The sequence below is a fragment of the Leptopilina heterotoma genome, unplaced genomic scaffold (genome assembly GCF_015476425.1).
Source record: "Leptopilina heterotoma isolate Lh14 unplaced genomic scaffold, ASM1547642v1 Lhet_27, whole genome shotgun sequence".
Lineage (NCBI taxonomy): Eukaryota > Metazoa > Arthropoda > Insecta > Hymenoptera > Figitidae > Leptopilina > Leptopilina heterotoma.
This window is the reverse complement of record NW_025110978.1, coordinates 1,267,313-1,290,814: the sequence shown is the minus strand read 5'-3', so window position 1 is coordinate 1,290,814 and position 23,502 is coordinate 1,267,313. Positions and strand designations below refer to the sequence as shown.

Genomic DNA, 23,502 nt, shown 5'->3' with positions numbered 1-23,502 from the left:
TGTTTTATAATAAATATTCTCATAAGTTATTGAATTTGAGAAACTTAATTCCTATAGAAAAATAATAATGATGAAATATTTATTTAAAAAAGAAGTTATTGATGTTCTTCAGGGTCAGAGAAAAAGTGAAAATTTTGTCTGGAAATCAGGGAAATGTCAAGGAAAAACAAAATATTTCCGAAGATCTGGACCAAATTTTAATCTATACACTATAAAAAATTTTTGAATTTCTTTTTCTTTTGAGAAAAATTTTCCTCTTTTTTCGAGAAAGAAAATGTAAAAATTGAGACTTATGGGAAAAATTGAAAGATATGAACCAGTACAGAAATATGAGGAAAGATGGAAGCTGATGGAGGATGCAATGGAAGAAAAAAGATGAAGGAAATGATGCAAGCGGTACTTGGACCAATCATTGAGTGTTCGTGTTCTATTAATCCAATGAAGATTTGCCACGGGGGTTTTTATGTTCGTGATCAAAAGTTGGGGTGGCGCTGCGGTTAGAGCTGTGGTTTGATTTATCTCCGACTTGCCTCTCTCACGCAACCGCGATAACTCATTGCCCCTTAATTTCTATTTTTCTCTCTCTCCCCACCGAAAGTCCTCACAAGTAACTTTCAACCCTCTTTTTTATTCTTCTTCTTCTTCCTCCTCTTTTTTTCAATCGTACGTCTACGTACCTGTTCATAATGACGCACATACACACAGCGCACAAATATATAAATGTACCCGATGATAATAAAAGTCAACAAGATGTCCGACTTTCTCGCACAATTTTCGCATTCTCCTCATTGAAATATCTCTTTTACCTTCAAACGTCAAGTGAAAGAATTTCAGTTGTGAAAAGAAATTTAACTTTATTATCGGTTCGTGTACGCGCGTTGACGAGACGATGTGGGTTTTTTTTTCTGTTGTTCTTTTATCTGAAGACTACTATACTTCAAGTCTTTTGCCACAGGAAATGATTGTTTATGACTACTGTGGAATAAACTGTCCGAGTTTTTTCTTTTTTTTAATGGTCTCGAGTCAGTGAGCACATGACCATTAAGAACTCAAGTAGCAATATATATGTGTGTACACAGTGCATAATATAATAATAATCCTTGATGCAAAAAATCATTAACAAACTGGTGCGATAATGTTTAACATTGCAGAACCTCGTTTAGCGATGAAAAAGAATTTTTAACCCAAATCAATGTTAACATTTTCATGTTATTATATAAATATAAAAGTATATACAACAAAATAAAGAGTTTGGTTTGGTTTCAGTTTATGATTGGACGGGACCATTAAAATTTATAATTTTTTCTTCTTTTTTTCTTGTTTGTCTTTTAATCGTTTATTTTCTCAAACATATTTATTTGTAAAAAGCCCGCGTGCAGTGTCTGTTATATACACACAGTCGTAAATAAAGTATTTCTGTTACAAGTGCAATAAAATTTTATATTACATTCTTTCCTGAATACAAATACGACCGAATATTTATATACGGGTGACGAGATAAAAAGAAAAGAAGAAGTTGTACTAAGCGGAATAATATTGTTTCACTTTTATGCATTTAAATGTTATTTGCTGAAAGAAAAATGCTGAGCTAGAAAAAAAGTTGTTTATAACTGTTTTTGGTTCTTTAAAATAACTATTGCCTCTAAGCAATATAATATATGCCACAGTTTTTCTAAGGATATGAAATTGAGACTAAAAACGAATCAAAAGTGTTACGAAGTAACGTTTTATTTATTTTACCTGTAACTTTTTCAAAATTAATTCCATTATTTGAATTCAATTATCATTTTCTAGAATTTTTTAATTAAAATTCTTCTTTAAATCAACTATTTTTAATAATTTCTGAAAAAGTTCTTCGAGAATTTTCACATATTTGAAATCCATTTGTTGCGAATCAATGTTTTGATATAGGTATGTTTTTTCTCTCAATTTTATATCCTTAGAAAAACTGTGAAGATAAATATAATACCAAATAAAATTGTTACGTAACTAGAAAATAATTTTTTTGTCCAGTAGTTGCATGTTTGAAAGAAAATACACTGAATTATTCGAAACATTTTTCTTGTCGGAAATCTGATCCAGCGTGATGTAATAATGATAAACGGATAATTGAATAGGATTATAAATAACACAAACACAGTGTGAAGTGGTTTCAAGTTCGAACCCATCCATTTTCCATGGAAAAATAAGAAGCGACGAGTAGATGTGGGTGGAGCTGGTAATAGGTATATATATGATATAAGAAAAAAGTATACATATTACAAGAATAGATGTAGCAGATAAAGGGCGTGAGAGGAAAAAAGATGGAGGATATAGGTGGAAAAAGAAAAGGACCAAGAAGTGTGTTTATATATATATATATATTATATATATAGAGAGAGATAGGAGAGTGAGAACTCGCAAATGATGAGGCGATGACGGTGCACACTTGTCGACCATAAAAGAGAAATGGATAACGAGCAGCAGCCATTGGAGATCGCTTATGCTAGCAGGATATTATCGATTATGATAGGTGCTCTTCACGATCGATCAAGCAAGCTCTTCGTATATAACCACCTACTTCAATCTCACCCTCCGCGCGTAGTTTCTCTCCATTTCCAGTCATTTATTTACTGCGATGAGATGAGACTACCGCAGTCGAAACTTCTTCAAACTAATTGACTGTTTCCATTTACACCACGTGAGTTTCTTTGCTTTCTTCGGAGATTTTTTTTCTTTTCAATGAACTGCTCTCTACAGATGGTGTGTTTCTCTCCACACGGCATCAATTTCATCTCGGCAATCAGGATTCTCGTAACCATAATATAATAAATAGGAAATATATAATATGTATAGAAAAATGTGTATATTAAAAAAATGTTTCATCTTTAACAAAAACATCATTTTGGTTCGGTACTCTTGGTTCAAAATTCTACTCTATTTATTCTTTTTGGTAGTTTTTCGAAGTAATGTTTTCTCCGGGTGATAAATTGATATCGAACTGGATCAAATTGATGCAAAATTAGATAAAATTGTGATGTTAAATTGGTACTTTTGATCGAACTGATTTTTCCTATCAAATTGGAACGAATTGATACCCAAGTGGACCCACATTGATATAACTACCAACTAATAGCAAAAAATATCAATAAAGACTATTCCTTTTATAATACTTCATTATATTTTTTTAATACTCCGACAAGTAAAATAGCAGATAATCATCATGATAATAAGATGATGCAAAGAACAAGAAATTCGTCTCCACATAAAAAGAACTCGAGAGGCCAAAAAAGGAATTAATTAACAGAAAGGATTAGCAATAATTCAGCGTAATACATTTTCGAGCACACACAGAAGTTGGGCGTGTAAATGAAATTGAAGTAGTTCGCGAGTAACTAAGAGTACTTATATATATAAATGAGAGATTCAAATCTAAATTGCGGCAGTGAGGCATTTGTCTACTTGCGTGACAGTGACGAGTGTCGGTGACGATCTTATCATGAAAATATAATATGAAAGTGCACATATAACATGTGCAGTACATTGGCATTATCTCGTTAGGTTTGTTTCACCATCGCGCGCTCTTCACACCTGACCTCGCCATCATCTAATCTATTCTAATTACAATATTATTATTTTACGATTGCGTAATGAGGTAGCTTGTTTATGACAAAGATAAAAATGTTTGCAGTTTGTTAACCTCGTTCAACACACTTGTATAAAAAAGTATTTATAACAGGAAGTGGCGAATATTATGAAGTGAGGAAGTTCTTATGTCTGTTACTTCAAAAATGATATACATTTGTTTGGAACGCTTTTTCTTGATTATTTACTGTCTTACTCTTCGCATCGAAGGATATATGCATATCTTTACGAAAGGTGTACAATTTATATCTTCAACTTACAGTAAGTTACCACAATTAAAAGTTTGTACCATTCTCTTGAAAGATGGTTAAGATTTTCAAGAATGTTGTCCTTTTTCAAAAAGTAAATGGTGAGTCAAATATGTTACAACTTTTACAAGTTTGTACATCTTTTTGTTTCTAGAAAGATGGTTTAGATTTTAAAAAAGTTTCCCTCCAAATTTTAAATCGTAACCAATTGTTAAAGCCAATTAGCCAAATTGTCAAAGCCAAAGTAACAACTTCATCAAGAAGAGAAAAGGATATAAAGAAACCCCAAACATTTCTTCACGTCTCGGAACATTTTCAATTTCTTAATATAAATTCAGATTATGGATAATTAACATTTTAAAATTTTGCCGTCTGCAAAAGATAAATCTCTAGAAATGTCTCTCTCTCGCTATATCTCATTCTCAAGATCTTGAACATGATTAGCAGTAAAAATGATATTAAACCTATTTGTATAAATCATTAGCATACATTAAGATAATGACAATAATTTCCTCTATCATCATCAGCAAGAGCAAAAAAAAAAAAAAAAAAAACGATGAAAAAAATTGTCCTCCTAAAAGAATACCACCACATTCCACATGCTTTTCTATAGAATAAATCAGACGCAAATATTTATTAAATTCACATTCACCAATATAGCAGCAGATAGAAACATTATTTCCAACATTTGGAGAGGTATTTCTTCCGAGAAAGGGGAGGAGAAGTTTATATAAACACACTATAATGCTATAGGAGAGAACTTCAGAGATATGTTCCCATCATCTGTTCGAGAATTAGTGTATATGTATATATGAGAAACGGATCCTGCTGGGTTCTATTTCACGAGCTCGCAACACGGGTTGGCCCTTGTATCCGCCATTGTTTGGCCCATGTCAGTAGGCATGCGGCCATGTTTCCCTCGTGTACGAGGCGACCGATAAAAAGAGGACGGCTGAGGAGAAAGAGGGACGGATGGACAGACAGACGGAGAAAGAGATTATGAGAAAGGCGAGTTGCGAGAGCAAAAGGGAAAGAGAAGTGGAGGGGAAGCTGCTGGTCCATAGAGGAAGAAAGTCAAAGAGAAGAGAAAAGGAACTTCATATAAAGACTTGCCCAGTTTAGAAGAGGACTGGTTTAGCTGATGGTAATTATAACCCAAGAACGATCGGTTCATCAAATCTGATCACCTGGATGGTCTATGTGGTGTATATACAGACATACGTGTACAATGTGTGTATATGTACCTACAAGGCGAACCTACCCATCAACCTTCCTGCCTACCTGCCTGCCAAGTTGCCTCTTTGCCTGCCTGCCTGCAAAACTCTTGCTAAATGAAGCTTTTACACACGCCTCTGGGATTGAGTTTGTTATGGGATCAACACTTCCTTGCCGACGCGTATAGTAGGCACATGGCGTCTCGCGCGATGGAAGAGTAATCGTTGCCTCGAGAAGACGTGCACGTATCGATGAATAAATCGATGTCTGGCCATCATGGACCATTCCCCTCTCCTTCACTCTCTCTTATTCTCTGTCTCTATATCGCGAAACCAAAGATGCATCTCCTCGAGTTTAATGCATATGCTTCGCCATCATCCCCTCATCGTTTTTACGGTCAATTGTGTTCATGGGAGGTTATTCCCGATATACATTATCCATGAGCTATATACACACAATAGGAGACAAAGTATTTTTGATAATCTATATATCGGCAAAAAAAGAACCCCAGGGAATGTTTGACGATCATCTTAATACGCAAAATTAAGCTACCATGTGTTGCATGCTCCTTTCATGATGCTGATGTAGAGAATCATAAATTTTTCTTCTTCATTTTATGTAATGTACTGCATTATTTTCGGAAAAGGGAAAACTGAATTAATTTATTTCCAGAATCTGTGACAAACAATATTTCCTAAGAGTATTACAATCAAATTTTCTTGTATTAGAAATAAAAACATCCGCACTGTTTCAATTAAAATTTGAATATAAGATTCTAATTCATAATTTTCAATTATCCTTAATTTTTAATCGGATGATTCTAAACTGATTGTATTTTTTGGTATTATATTTAGATTCAAATTTTTCCTATATCAAACACTTGATCCAATTCGATACCATAAAAAACAGAAAATAAAATTTAATTCAAACAGAAAATATAAACTTGATATTCTTAAGATCTATACGATCTTTATAAATTGCAACCAACTGAAGTAATTTCAATATAATCATCAAAACAGGAATATTATCCAATAACTCCAATCCATCGGAAGAATTCGAAAAATTAAATAAAGAACGTTTGTATAGAATACCTTGTTCATTTTCTTTCCTATATACTCATAAATATTTACAACTTTGAATATCAACTTTCTTTATAAACACTACACAAATTTCAAAAATCCATAAAATAAATTCTAAAAGATCCGAATGGAATTTCCCAGGAAATTTCAAAGATGATTAAATGTTTCCTTGTTATAATACGCACCTCTCAAGAACCTTGTACATTATGTGATCATTTTCGAAAGTGTAATAAAATTAATTGTATAATGAGAGCAAAGTATTATTTTCAATATTTCAACTCTGTATATAATTGGTAAATTATAACCATATAAAAAATATATCTATAATATATATGTAGAATATAATAATATATAATAATATATTTTACTTATTGTTTACCGATTACTTAAAAATCAATTGTTTTCTCCATTTGTTTACAATTTTAAAAAATTTAGTTTCATATAACTCTTTTTCTCTTATAGATAATAAGCGTGCAATTTAAAGTTGTTCTTTGCATAACAATATCTACGATTGTTTAGTTTAGTAAGTTTTTTTTCTCTCGTAAAATATCAGATAACGATTCTTTTGTGCGACTAAAACTAACTGTATAACGAATCCACATAGATAAACGGGATAATATGTATGATTATTGTATAACTATAGAAACATGAACACTGCAAAGGAATTTAAATTAAAATTAAAACATTATTTCTACTTTTGTTCTGTAGAAAAAGATTCGAACAACGCGCAGCTCTTTTAATGCATAATATTACTATTTTCATATTTTTTATTTTTTAATTTTTTTAATTTTTTATATTTTTTATTTTTATATTTTTATATATTTTTTTTTATTTTACATATATTTACAATAATGTTGATAGAAAATTTACTTTAACGATGACGATTTAAATTCTTGATTGAATTCTTTATTATATGATACACAAAATATAGAAATATATCTTTATATTATGATAAATATATACAGTCATCTCTCGATAATTATTACAAATTTTCCATAAATTGAATTTTTTGATAAATAGAAGTTAATTATAATTCCAAAAGTTCTGAACGTGCGAATCAATGAAATTTATTTCTTTCTTCAAATTAAAATTTTATTTTAATAATTTTATGTCACGTATCAAAAAAATTAATTATAAAGTTACAAAATTTTTAATTTATGTTTTCAATTTTTATTGCAATCATAATTATTTATGACAATACTTTTAATTAAAAAATATTTTGTTTATTTGAATGTTCAAATCTTGTATTAGATCATCAATTTCGGGTCGATTGAAAATATGTTGATACTTAAAACATTTGATAAACAAAAACCTCGAAAATTTCGCGCATCATGCTATAAATCATTGTTCATGTACTTTCATATTGATAGCATGTACTATTGATTCGAAATAAAATAAATAAAATAATAATAAAAATCGTACGTGCTATTAATGTTATATATAATAGATTTAAGTGTACTAGGTACGAAATATATTTCTTGATATTATATCATTTTCTGTTAACACCATAACTTCTGTAATAATATAATGCAAGATGAATTTAAATCTACAGTGCAATAATCAATAGCACATGTCATTAAGCTAACAGTATTTGTATTCGAACGAATTAAGTATTCCGTTTATTGTGGCAAACAAATATATATCATTGATTCAATAGCATTTTTTTCTCAGTGTAACTAAAATCAGTTTTTATCATCTATTTTAGATGTAATGAAGACCTAAACAGTAATTCAGAGTTGTTTTTCTATGTGTATATATTCATTCAAAAAATTGAAAACATAACCTACAATTTTTTTTACCTTTCTTCGGAGCGCGTCATGTATGTATTAGTATGGTATACAATATAAGTAAAATCCGTTCATGAATTCGCGGCATTACTTTAATGGGAAAACAACCTGAGTGTATAACTATATACGAGCGATTATAATAGGGTGAGCGGCGCAGATGTGCCTGCGGCCACTAGGGATAATTGAGTATTGTAAGGCGACAACAAAATTAAATTTGGATGTGTTCACTCTCTCCCTCTCGTCTATCTGGTCTCACAGGTCTTCCCTCAAGCTATATGGTATACCATATTCTTGTTCGATGTTCGCCATGTTTCTTTTTTTTCTTCCTCATCTTTTTTTCCTTTGGTTTCACGCAATGTGCGTGTGTATAGTCGTGCGGTCTCTGTCGGAAACATTCGTCATGTCTCATTGTTGCCAGATGGAACGTAACCATTTGTAAGATACAGGGAACAGCCTCCAATACAGGCCAGATGTACCCTTATTGGCGAATCAACGACAATTCGCTTCACGCAATGTCTCGAGGGTTGATATAATGATCTGTATACACATTTTTTTTACCCCCACATTTATATATGTGTCTATAAGCTCCCCAAATGTATTTATCGGTTCAAAATGTTGGACAATCCAATATGGAACGCTTTTCAACGTTTACAGAATGATAGCGGTTTTTGTTTATTCAGCTTGAAAGGTGTAGTTTTTCTTTATTGGTGGCCTTTGCTGGAGCAAATAGGACGTTACATTTTAATCGTCCAATCAAGAGGCATTAAGGATCGATATGTATCGAGCATGCGCAGTGGAGCATAACACCTCTAAACAATGTACATTTTGCTTCCTCGTGAGGAAGCTTTGTAGTCGTTTAATTTACAAAATTTTTAAAAATCCTTTTAACAAATTTTCTTCTATATGGGACTATGTTATATAAGACCCTGAACAATTGTCCGGATGTATGTATGTGTGTGTGTGTGTATGTGTGTGTGTGTGTGTGTGTGTGTGGATCCCGATTTTTGTGAACACGATAACTCAAAGAGGTTTTAACGAATTTGGCTAAAATTTACCAGGTATGTTTATCCTAAAAATATCTCGAAATGGATTGATAGACTTTAAAAAATTCTCAAAAAAAAAATTTTTTTTGACTTTTTTCTAAAAAAATTTTTTTTTCAAAAAATTTTTTTTAAGTTGGTTATTGAAGTTAATAAATAATAAAATCTTATTCTTTGCATCAAGACGAATCGATTGGTATATAAAAAGTATAAATTGTATGAGAATTTGCAGAGTTAATCACAATTAAAGCTGAAAAATTCGCGTTTTTATCAAAAAATGAGTGCTTTCCGCAAAATTATGTTGCCGTATAAGAAAATCTTACTCATTTATTTCTAAAATCTTATTCTTTGCACCAAGACGGATCGATTGGTATATATAAAGTATATATTGTATTTAAATTTATAGAATTAAAACCAATTATAGACAAAAAATTTGCACTTTTAATAGAAATTCATTTTTTCTTAAAAATCATGTTGCTGTACAATAAAATGTTATTATTTATTGAAAAATAAATCAAAAATCTTATTCTTTGCATCAAGACGAATCGATTGATGCGTATATAAAGTATATAATCTATTGAAAAATATAGAATTAATTACAATCAAATTTGAAAAATTCACTTTTTTACTAAAATTTTTTTTATTTATTTAGATTCATATTACTGTTTAAGAAAATTTTATTCTTTCTATTAAGACGAATGCACTTTATTTTATAAATGTTAAATTGTATTAAAAGTTATTTAAAAATTAAATATTCTTATTGTTAATGCTTCCTCCACGAGGAAGCAAATTTTTTTTGCTGATCGTAAAGAGGAAGCAAAATGTTCATGTAATGAACATCTGGATTTACAACTTGTTTGGAATATTTTTTTAATGTTTGGTACTCTGCTTCTAATGTTGAATAGTCTGCCACTCTTGCGCGACTTTATTAGATTGAAAATGCAAGTTTAGTTTAGTAGCGATGATGGCGATAAAAGAGACGCTTCGTGCAAAGTGGTCGAGATTGCAAGTTACCGTGTGCGCCATAATCTCGCAGTGAGCGAATGTGTATACACGGACACAACAATGAACGCGCACGTTGCACTGCTAGCTCGTTAGCGTATCGATTACCCTGCCACCCAGTCTTTCGAACTTGTTTTTATTTTTCTCTTACTCTTTTTTTTCTCCCTTTTTTCTTTCCTCTTTTTGCTTCATTTTAATGCAAGCACACACCAAGTTATCCCTTTCGGTTTCACGTCTCCAGCGGAGTCTTCACCACCTTCTTTTTCTCAATCTTCTTTCCCCTAATCTTCTCTTTACGTCGTTAAGCGTTTTCTGGTCTCGCGCGCTTCGTAATTAGCCTCAATGTCGACATAAACATTCGTTTCTTGGTATCGTTTTGCCACAACCGCATCAAGTTTCTTGTACATATAAAAGCGAGGTTTGGTTCAAGAATTTATCAGATTGCTGGAAATCAACAACTTCGGGAGTGAATTTCATATATATAAATAAAAAAAAAGAATATCGTTTTGATGAAAATTATCTTCATTAAGGAGTTTAATTTTGAAATTCCTGAGGATATATTCACTACTATAACTAGTATCTTATATTCACAATTAAAGCTTTCAGATATATCAGATACATAAAATAATAAAGTTTCGATAAAATGAGAGACATGTTTATGATTATTAGTAGGTAGTATAGTAATAGTAGTTAATATTCCTAATCTGGACCATAATGAAATAATCCAACTTTCTGCACTTTGCGCAAAGGGAAAAAAACCCAACAAATATATATACACAAGTGAAGGAGAAATTTACGATCGGACAAGAAATACACGACGTGTACATTTGTTTCATCGTAATTGTATCAATTTTATGATTATTGGCTTGAACACGCGGTAGTGAATTTGTGAGCGATTGCGCTGCATATCTTAAATTACAGCACGTACATGCCAATTTCACCTCTCGTCGCGGGGGTATATCACTGCGCAATGATCATTCAGCATCATTTCAATCACTCAACTTCACTTGTACTTTCGAGAGCGCCTTATAAAGTAATAGACTCACGTTTCGTATTTTCTTAAGATTCGACGTGCCAGACGGGCGAGTCACGTGACCAGAAGTCATTATATCGTCGAGTGGTGGAGAGCCCGCGGTGAGCCACGCGATCTCCGTCACCTAATAACGTTCAACTTCTAATCGTGCGATAAGAAAACCCTACTTACTTTATACTATGGGCATATATATAAGAAACACGCATATGTAGTCAGCCTGATAAAGTCAGAGTTGCGCGGAATTAGTTGATCTTTAAGCACCTTTGTTCGCGCGATCTCACAAATTACTTCTTCTTTGCTTTCGAAGTCTTGTGCTATAAACAACGAAAATTGTCAAGATAAGAGTTGGTGTTTCGTTTGTGCGCATATATTATTTTGGAATTTTTTTTTCTTTTGATGGAAATATCACATGAGTGAGCAATTCAAACGTAATTGAGAGAGGAAGTGAATTGTTCTTTTGAGTTTTGTATATGGATTACAATACACATGGAAATACTTCTGTTGGAAAAAATTTTAAAAATCTGAGTAGGATAAATAATAACCAAATCGTAAAATAAGTAATTTTGCAAAGAAATGTGCAAAGAAATAAATTGTACAAGCAAATACCGAATCGTAATAGTGCGTAATTACTAAATTGCTTGTAAGAATTTCTGGTATCAATGCTTAAAATGTTAATACTTGAGAGAAACTTTTGTAATTGCTTGCAATCACTTTAACAAGCATCTTTGGTCGTGGTGCTCAAGGCACTGCAATTCTCTTCATCTTACTTTCGGGGTTCGAATCCAGGCAGGTGAAATTTTTTCCTCTTAGATTTTGGATATTATAAAAGTATTCAAAATTAAACACAATTAAGTATTTTTAATTCAAAAATACCTACTGAATGTAAACACACAAATAATTATATAGTTGCAAATATATAAATATTTTATCCGATTCAAATTTCGAGTGAAGAATCACGAAAAAGTAATACTATTATTGAAAAATGGTAGCAGCAAATAGTAATTAATTATTCAGTTAAGAAAAACTTATGTCAGATTATGAGAATAATCATTAAATTGAGGAAATGGTTTTCTCAGGCAAATGATGAACCCAGAATGATACAAAGGTTTTACAAAATAATCAAAGAAGCTACAAACATAATAAACAGGATTATCGCATATAGCGAAGAGGTTTCTCGATCATTAATAAAAGTACGCACCTGAATAAAAAATTAGTATCAATGTCCGCAATTTGACACATGACAAATTACCCGCAAGCATCATCCTTAAATGATAAGCATCATCCGTTTAGTATGATAATGAAAATTGAACAAAACTAATTGTGGATTTACAAATCGTATCGTTTCTAAATTGTACGAAATTAACGATACACGTGCGTGTATAGTAGATTTGTATACAAACACGTAAACTTGCACATATATATATATGTATACAACTTGCATTATACAAGCAAACAATTTGTATCCACATGTACACAACTTGTACATACACAAAAGCGTAAACACGTCAAATATATTCTATTAGCGCTACTGCAAAACATCCACAAAGTGAATAGAATGACAAACGATTTTAGAGGACCAAAAAGAAGATGAAAACTTTCTAAATGCGAGAAGAATGATGTTAGTACGGTGACTCGACAAGGTGAAGGTGCGCGCATCTGCATCTCATCTCTTTTGCGCTTGTGGGAAGAACGAAGAGCGAACGTGTGTGAAGAGATTGCAACATAATAAAAAGAGGAGAGAGATATATAGTTATGATGCATCGCGGGGCGTGACCGCGTGCACCAAGAGGATTTTCGTGGTCAGAATTGTGTTTTGACGTGTTTTGACAAACGGGCGCCATTATAGTTATAATCCCGACGGCGCTTTGAGTGTAGTCTCTCTCTCCAACCGCGCGACCTAGGTGGTCATCTACAAACGCCAACTAACGAATGGACCATCTCTCTCTCTAAAAACAATTATCCGTCGAGGCGAGATGAAACCTCATTTTCTTTCGTTGCCGCCTGATCATTTCGTCCACATTTCAGATTGGTTTGTTCCTTCACATAAGTGCAAGGCCAAACAGCATTCTCTCGTCCTGATAAATGTATATATATATATACATTCTATGCTTTTTCTCACAACGAAAATTGGTTTAATGATGGACATCCTTAACTCGCTGTTGTCTGACAAAATACTCCTCTTTCAGAACAAAATTATTTACAAACTTTTGTGTCTGGCTTTTGGATTTTTTTCCCTCAAAGAATTCTTTTCGACCAAAGATCTAATTGGACCTGAAATTACCGCAGTGTTTTGGTAATTCACTCACTTCACAGATAGCACGTAATAAGCTTAAGGCAAACTTGCTAAGCTTTCATCACAAGATTTTCTTAACATGAAAAATTTGGGGTGTATCCAAAATTGCTGCAAGATTACATTTTTCGAGGAATTTAATTAAAATTTTATATAAAAAATATATCAAATTGTGCGATGAGTTTTATTATTTATGAAAATAATTCAATTCCTATAAGGGGTCGTCCATATACCACGTGGACACTTTTGGGGGGAGGGGGGGGGTTTAAAAAAGTTTGAAAATGTCCACGATCCCATGTATTTTTGTGTCCACAAGGGGGGAGGGGGGGTCAAAAATCTTTGAAAAACTGTCCACGTGGTATATGGACGGCCCCTAAGAAGAATTTTATTACTTTCGAAAATAATTGAATCTCTGTAAAAAAAATTTATTGTTTATGAAAATAATTAATTTTTTGCGCAGAATTTTATCAAATTCTTTTTAAATAATTTAATTTTTTTGGAAAATAATTCATTAAAATTTTGGAAAATTTTATTAAAATAGTAGTTATTTAAAATCATTAAATTCCGGAAAATTTTTCAAAATGATTGAAATTTTGCTAAGAAATATATTCAAATTTTTTAAAATAATTGAATTTTCGAGAAGAATTTTGTTAGTTATAAAAATAATTGAGCTTTTGACGAGAATTTTGAAAAAAATTTTTAACATAATTGAATTTCTGAAAATCATTTTATTACTTTTGAAAATAATTGAATTTTATTCCATAATTCAATTTTTAAAATTGTTTTTAACTAAAATTTTTCAAAAATACATTATTTTTAATAATTAATTAAATATATTGAAAAATTTAACTCATTTCAAAGGAACATAAATTATTAAAATTTTTTAAAAATCTAAGTTTATTAAAATTTTTAACTACTTAAATTCATTCAAAATTAAAATTTTATAAAATTTCAATTTGAAACCATTTGAAGTTCATTTATTTATGAAAATTGTAATCGCAATTCTTTTTAAATTCAATTAATGGTTTATGATGGCTTTTCAATTAGTAAAATACGACAAATTCTAATGCATCAGAGAGATGAAAAATATTCTCGAACACTTCGATAATAAATATATTAATAGCATTATAGTATTGGGTAAATTTAAGTGCAACAGACATAAATAGTAATCAACACAATATGTTTTAGGTGAAAATCCCTTGTAAATGTGAGATGATATTTTGGAATTGCCGACTGCTATTTTTTTCTTGGGGCGAACATGATAAATCTATGTCGTTTGGTAAAAATGTTATTTCGACACCAAGGGGAGGGAGGGTCCATGAAAAAATAAGGCAGGGGACGTGGATTTCATGTATGGCATTATGTCGCGTGGGAATAAATATAGAGAATCCTTGATGCACCTCTCGTATATATGTATCTGTCTCTCTATTATTTTCTTTTTCATCTTTTTTTCTTCTTTCCTCTCATCTCACACCGACAGCTGTCCAGCTTCCCAACCGTTCTCTCCTCGAGGTCTTGTTAGTGCTGCCCCCTTTCAAACCTTCACTCTACATGGAACATTTGTATCTCGGCGAAAGAAGTACAGACTTGAATTTCTCCCATATTCTCATGTTTAAAATAATTCATTAAATTTATTATTTTATTTATTATTTCATCTATTATTTAATTTATTTATTAACGTTACTTTTTAAAAAAAAATTTACTCTAATAATTTAAGGTTTTTTTTATTACAATTATTATTGAATTAAGTTCAATTAAATTAAAATTTTTAAAGAAATAAATTAATGATATATAATTAACAATTCTTGTTTTGAATTTAAACAACTAAACAAATTAAAATTTCCCTGAAGTTATTCACAAAATTATTCATCCAGATATAGATTTTGGGTTAATTCGATCGCCAGCAGAATTAGTCCTCCATTTCTTTTATTAGTTTTAATTTTAAACTCTAAACAAACCTAAATAATTTAAATTGCATAAAAAATAAAATGTCATAATAAAAATTAACTTTCCAAGACATGGATTCCATTGCCACTTTCATCGTAATGTATGATATGACATACTTGTTCATGACAACAAATCACAATTAATTGTTCAAGGCACTTATAACAAGAGATAACTGCGAAATGCATCTATTAGCGAGTATACCTACATATATAAGTATGTATTTTATAAAACATATATAGATTAAAGTGTGCTATCGCTGCGACTACTTCAGGTAAATGTTGAGGAGGCAAAACGACTGGTGCAATTAGAATATTGTGATATTTATGCATAAACATATTACTTTCGGAAAAAAGGATCTAAACTAGGCTGCATATAATTAATAATTATGTATTCATGCTGCTTCAACAACTGCAGCAGTAGAGAATAAAATAATAAAACGATAACATTTCACGACCCACACTAATAAAAAAACCAATAAGCTTACAGGAACTCTATTGGATATTAATTAACAAATAATAAATTGCAATAATTTAATAATTATTTTCATTAAATTATAATTTATAACTGAAGAATTGAAACAATTATTTACTCTCTAAATCTTAATTACTTAAAAAGAACTAATTATTAGTAAAATCGTGGATGACTTTTTGCTTTAAAATTATGTAGTTATTTTTAACTAATTTAAATTTAGAGAATACTTTTAATTAGTTTTTACATATTGTTTAAATTCAAACAGGTTTAATTTCTTATTTAATATTTAATTATATTTGAAATTAATTAATACAAATTTTAATATTCAAATTCATCTATAATATAAATATATAGTTATACAGAAAAAAATTTCATGTTCAGCAATCAATTAGTAATATAAATTTGAATTAGATAAACATTCCTTATTTCATAGTAAAAGCCAGTTATTGATTTTATTAGTAATGTTTCTACTAATCAGATAGTCATTAATAACTAATTATTACTTAGATTCACTTTTTATGATTATGTCAAAATAACTAAATTTTTAGGTAACGAATTCAATAAATAAAATTTGACTATATTTTCGCATATTTATTTGTAACAGCAGATATTCTATACTAATAATATTAGTTATTTATTTTCTAATAATTACATCATTTCTACTAATAATTAATTATTTATTTTACAATAATTACTTAATTTCTACTATAATAATTATAGTTATTTTTTCCTGATTAGTTAGTTTCTACAGATAATTAGCTATATATATTCTGACATAAATTAGTTTTTTGCAACCGATAATTATTTATTTTTTTACTACTAATTAGCTATCACAATCACAGTTTAACTGACAATCAGTGACTGTTTTTTGCTTATGCAATCAGTTAAAAAAATATCTGATTGTTAGTGAAAAAATGATTGATTTTAAATAAAAAAAAATAACAGAAAATTTAATAAAATTTGACTAATTGAATTAGTTTAAAAAAACTACTGAAATATCAGTTGTTTTTAACAATAAATGAACAGTATTATTTTTATTATACAATAATACAGTTAATTATATAATATTATAATTTATAATTTTTTAATTTTATAATATTATAATTTACTATAATATTATAAATATTTGTATTTCAATCAGTGACTGACTTTTTGCTTCCAAATTAGGTATTTTTAACTGATTCAAATTTAGAGTTTATTAATAATTAGTTATTTATTTTCTACTAATAATCAGTTGTTTTTTAATACTTAGTTATTTTTTACTGATAATTATCTACTTTCTACTAATAATTAGTTATTTTATACTACTATTAATTACCTATTTTGTATACTAATAATTAGTCAGTTTTTACTAGTAATCAGTGATTTTTTATTTATTTACTAATCGATGAATCAAAAATTCAGCCAATATTTTACTAACAATTAATAAGTTGTAACAAATTTTAGATTTAGAGAGCATAGTTTCAATTAATAGTAAACTGGTTCATATTATATATATATAGTAACTTGAATCAATGGTAGAATAATATATATAGTAGAATCTAAAATGGTGGACCTAGCAGATAAACTATACATATATAACTCCAATCATTAGAAGCTCCAACTAAAATTTTTCAGAGATAATTTCAAATAATTTTTTCCCCTTAATAGTTTCTTCGTTTCAATAAATTTTCTTAAATGTTTCGTGATTATATATCCTTCTTCCTGGAGGATCTAAATTATATTTGAAATAGCTCTTGGCTTTCTAATTTACTATAAAATCCCTTGGCGTGTCGAACGTTTCGATTGCTTCTCGTAATATCCGGTATAGAAAAAGAATTTAAAAAAAACGAACGTCTTCTGCGCGATTCGTTTATAGACTTTTTTTTGCTCTTTTTTTCCTTCATAGTTTCTGTATCTATTTTCTCTTTACGCACGATAAAAAGTTAAGTTGTTAAAAGTAATTTAGAGTCCTTGCTAAATTGATTTGTCTTAACGAATGAGTGCATGATTGTATATCCAAAAGACCTATTATAGATATATTCGTGCGATACGTGTTTTACCACTCCTCGAATAAATTAGAGAAATAGCGTTAACATTTTATGCACAAAAACCTACGTGAATAGTTCTATACTTTTTTTTGTTTAAAAAAGAAACTTTAAAAATCGAGTTTCAATACTTTTAAAATAATAAAAACTTTTACTACTTTACTACTTTTAAATAATAAAAGAAGTACCTCTAATTATTAAACACATAAAAAACAACAATATTTATTTGTTCCGTCCATAATATTTTGCTATTATCTAATTTCAATCAGTTTAAAATTTTTTTAATTTCGATTTTTTTGGGTTAATTTTAATTCTTTTAAATAAATTTCAAAGTTTACAAATTATAATTCCTAAATCTATTGCAATAATTTAAAAAATTACTAAGTTGTATTTATATTATATAAATAGACTTAAGTGTAAAACTAATAGTTATTGACTGAACGTTATGTTTCTTGTGGCTATTCAGCGCACTATCAATTTTAACAATAATGCATTTTTAGATAAATGAAACAACGTAGCGTTAAATATAATACATTCTTGCGTAATTTGTTATTGTTGTGACGCACGTGTTTTACAAAAGTATAATAGTAAAAACCTATTATTCGAGCGGAATATTTATTCTCAATAAAATATTCAAAATTATTTTTACTACTACAAAGTATGAAGATATCGATCAAAAATTTCGAACTATTTCTAAAAAGTAAAATATATCCGAGAAAATTAAACGCCAAGGACAATGTTTCCTCACAAATTCCAGTGGAATATACAAATCAATTTTATCACTATACAGTTGGAATTTGCGGTGAGTTTTTTTAAATAAAATTTTTAGAATTTACTTTAAATAATAATTGATTAGGTATTTAATAAATTGAAAAATTAAGGAAATTAGTTAATTTTATTTATCTTAATGATTTCTTGATAAATATTTTCTTCTATCTTAATTAATAATTTCTTGATTAATAATTTTTTCTATTTTATTCACTATAATTAATAACGAACCAATTATTAGTTAAATTTATTTTTAGGTTACGTCAAAATTATAACTCAAATTATTGCCAAATAATTGATTTTGGCAAATTTAACGATTTTGTTAATATTTATGAACTAATAATGAGTTATTTTCTACTAATAATTATTAGTTTTTTTGCTAAAATTAACGAAGCAAAAAATTAGCGGAGATTTTACTAACAATAAATTCTAGTGAGCATTCAATAGAATGTCACTAGAGAATAATTTAATAGAATTTCTACACGAATTCTAATAAATATTAGGTTTACAGAAATTTGAATAATTATTTTTAGGGTAAAATTAGCAATTTTAAAAATAATAGAATTTAAAAATTTGTAATTCACATTTTTGTTGAAAACACTAAAAAAATCCAATTTTGGAAAAATTACAAATAATTGCAAAAATTCAATTATTTTCAAGAGTGATAAAATTCAATTATTCAATTATTTACAAATTTTTTTACAAATTCCTTCGCAATAATTCAATTATTTTTATAAATAATAAATTTTTTTAAAGCATATTCAATTATTTTCATAAAGTTACTGTAATAATATTCTTATAATATAAAAAAATGATTTTATCACTCGGTCACCTTTAATTATTATAAGTTATTGAATTTAAAAAGATATGAATTTGAAATTTTTGAAATTCTTAATTGCAATGGAAAAATAATATTGATTAAATATTTATTAAAAAAAAAGTTATTGATGTTTTCGAATAATTTTACAATTTAAGAAATTCGTAAATAAATGTAACAGAACATTTTTTTGAGTAAAATTTTTTCCTCTATTTTCTAAAAATTTAAAAAGTTTCAATTTCATTTTCAATTAAAATTTGTAATTGACAAATATAGAATAGAATATGTAATGTTTCTTCTCCAAAAAAAGAACGAGTTTCTGAACAATATTGTTATTGAGAAATATAAATTATGCATGAAATGGGTATATTTCCTATTTCTTAATTATAATTTTTTAACAATTAACAATTTTCTCATATTTTTTATAAATAAAAAGGAGAAAAATTTGTATAATTTAGATCAGTCAAACGAAATTTGTTATAGAAAAAAGCATATAATAAACAAAATTTATTTATTTTTATAATATTTTCTAATTTCAAATATTATTTTATTATAAATCATGAAAAAATACCACCTGCATTTTTTCGATCTGTCAAACAATATTTATTAAAGAAAAAAAACAAATAAAAAGGATACACAAAAACTAACTTCAAAGTGTGCGGACAGACGCAGAATAAAAGAATGAAATACGAAGATTATTATAGTTAATTATTATTATTATTATTATTATTAATATTGCCTTTCAACTACTCCCAATAATTCAATAAGTCCTCAACTGAATTTAAAAAGTTGTATTCACTACCAAAAATAGTAAAATTAACTACGCAAACATTGTTAGCATAACTAAAAACTAATTAATTTAACTACTTTCCTCTCAACAACATAATGTTTGTTGAATTTTTCGACTTAATTTTTTTCAGTATATAGATTCCCTTGTGTTCGTTTATATGTTACAGCTTGTCTCGGAGGTCTGCAATTCAGTGGCTATCAAGTTTGGACTACCTCCTCATTACCCTACTTAACAAGCACAGAATCACCTATTCGAATCACAGAAAGTCAAACAGCTTGGATGGTGTCTATTTACCTACTAGGCGAAACCATCGGTCACATATTAACTCCTCTCTTTCTCAACCAAATCGGTCGAAAATATTCAATAACCCTTTCAATTATTATCGGCCTAATGGGTTTATTTCTAATCCTTTTATTCGACTCCTACATTTGTTTGTGTGTAGCACGACTCTTGGGTGGCACATCCCAAGCGATATTCACCGGTTCTATCATAATTTACCTAACAGAAATTTTTGACAATTGCAAAGAATTTATAATCATTATCCTGCTAATTGACAAAGGTGGTATGTTCCTCTTCTCACTGCTCGCATCCTTCGTCTCCTACACGACACTGATCCTAACAATTCTCATAACGGTCGTTTTAATTTGTTTGACCCATTGCATCCTACCGGAGAGTCCATATTTCTACTTTCTCAATAACAAGGACGATAAGGCCATCAAGTGTTTGAAAAAATTTAAAACTGATATCCAAATGAAGAAAGTCGAGTCCGATATTTTAAAAATAAAAGCCGTCATTATGGAAGATGAGAAAAATAGAAGAGAATCATTTAAAGAATTATTCCGGAACATTCAGTACCGAAGGAGTTTGATGATTCTTGTTGTATTGGAATTAACACATCAAATGACGGGGATTCACTCTATTTACGGATACTTGGAACAAATATTGAACGAATCGAATTGCCCCCTAAATTCCAAGTATGGTTTTATGGTTTTTAGCTTCTTTCAATTGTCTGCAGGTATTGTGGAAATTTTCATAATTGAACGAGTGAAAGAGAAAATTTTATTTCTATCAACAGCATTATTACAAATCCTATCACTCACAACGCTTGGAATTTTCTTTTTAGTGAAAAATTATTTTCATCAAATTGACTTGTCGACTTTAACATGGCTTCCTCTGGTTTCTCTAATTTTATTTGGAATCGTTTACACACTGGGCGTAGCGCCAATAACAAATTTACTCCAAGGTGAACTTTTTCCTCCAAATATTAATCGAACTGCAATGACATTTGGTTCAATTTTAGGATCAATTTTCGGTTTTATTGGTACTCTAGCCTATTTTATATTGAGAGAAAATTTTGGCGATCATTCACCTTTCTTGGCTTACGCAACAATATCCTTTCTTACGTCACTGCTCGTATTTTCCATAATTCCAGAAATCAAAGGCAAATCGCTTGAGTATAATAAGCAGATGGAGAATAATAATGCTAATTTTGGGGAAAAATAAAATGAATTTTAAATTTTTGTTAGAGAAAAGGTATTTCACACATGCACGTGTTATTGTTATGGCTAATAGTATATACAACAACAAAAAAGGTAACGAAGGAGATTGGAGATAATTTGGATTAATTTCAAAAAGTATAGTTCAGAATTGGTTTAAAGATATTCCGGAACATTGGATAGAATTATTTATAATGTGTGTTAACTATCTCGAGGTTCGTTTCGATATAATTCGAGGATACTTGACGATATTCAAGAGAGTTATCAACATAAATGTATACGTATAGGTACTTTCTGCTTTCGAATATTTTAAGGTATTAAAAATATTTCAGAGCAAAAAATATTGAAAAAAACAATATTTGTAAATCGTCCTAGCCAAAATTGAGCTTAAAATAAGACACATTTTCTACTGTATAAATACAGTAAAAGTTACTTTATTCCCATTTCCCCTGTTTATTCAAAATGCAAGACCAATTTGGTGTTCATCACTTGAGAGAAGAATTTGTATACCTCGAAAAGAATTTGCCCTTGAAGGAGAACATTTCTTTTTCTCTTCTCGATCTGCATTTGAGTATAGGGTACAGCAGTCTAAAGAACATTTTTTGAATTCAACAACCAACGACGACATTAACTTATCTCAATATACACTACCAATTTCCGTTCCAAAAGCTATTAGCCGCAACGAATTCTGTGTAACATATATTCTCCCCACCACTCTGGAGTCAAGGATGCTGTGACCATTAGATAAAAAATGGTGGAGATATAAAAAAAATTTCTATTCGTAATTGGACTGACATTCTAATTTATCTTGATCCAAGGACACGAATCAATTGTACGAGCGATGTCCTCTTTGTCTATATATAATCGTAGACGAGACATATATTTGTAATGTCCTCCTCTCGTATGGAGTGTCTTATCGACGAGCTGTCGAGAGAACCTGAGGAAGCCATTTAAGAATGAGACGTTGCCGACTAATGGACCGAAGAAAACGTGTGTAGGTGCCATGGGGTACGGAGATGATGATGATGAAGAAGAAGAAATAAAATAAGAAGGAGAAAAAGGAGGAGAAGAAGAGGTGAACAAGAAAAAGAAGAGGAAAAAGGAGCTGAAGAAAATGAACATGAAGAAGAATAAAAAAAGGAGGAAAAGAAGATTTAAGAAAGAATAAGAAGAACAGGGTTGCCAAAAATTAAAATTTTGTTTTTCTCTGACTTTCCCTGATTTCTAAATAAAATTTTTAAGTTTTCCCTGATCCCTATAACAGGGCTCGGACTAATTAGGTCTGTAAATCCCATAAAAGTCCGTAACTATATATGCTTGAAGTCCGTAAAAGTCCGTTTTTTTGAAAAAAGTTCCGTAAAGTCCGTAAATTCATATAATTTGGATAATTTTAGAGAAATTTCAAATGATTCTAGGAATTCAATTATTTTCAAAAGTAATAAAATTCTTCGCAAAAATTCAATTATGTTCAAATTTTTTTAAAAATTCTCGTCAAAATTTTAATTATATCTTTAGAAATAATTAAATTCTTCTCCAAAAGTCAATTATTTTCAAAAATTTTATTAAAATTCTTGACAAAATTTCAATTATTTTCAAAAATTTTCCTGAATTCAATGATTTTCAAAATCTACTATTTAAATAAAATTTTCGAAGAGAATTCAATTATTTAAAAAAAAATTTAATAAAATTCTACATAAACCTTCAATTATTTTCTAAAACTAATAAAAATTTCATAGGAATTTCATTATTTACAAATTTTTTTATAAATTTCTTCGTAAGAATTCAATTCTTTTCATGAATAATTAAATGTTTTACAGAGATTCAATTATTTTCATAAATAATCAAATTTTTACAGGGATTCAATTATT

General features: G+C 29.2%; 1 protein-coding gene across 1 annotated transcript; it reads left to right on the top strand.

Annotated features, from left to right (window-relative positions):
• The first annotated feature begins 339 nt into the window (after window positions 1-339).
• LOC122503730 (solute carrier family 2, facilitated glucose transporter member 1-like) lies at window positions 340-21,641 on the top strand. Its single transcript, XM_043614391.1, has 3 exons — window positions 340-418; window positions 20,305-21,153; window positions 21,262-21,641. The coding sequence occupies exons 1-3, from the start codon at window positions 340-342 to the stop codon at window positions 21,639-21,641; spliced, it is 1,308 nt and encodes a 435-aa protein (XP_043470326.1).
• Window positions 21,642-23,502: the final 1,861 nt, after the last annotated feature.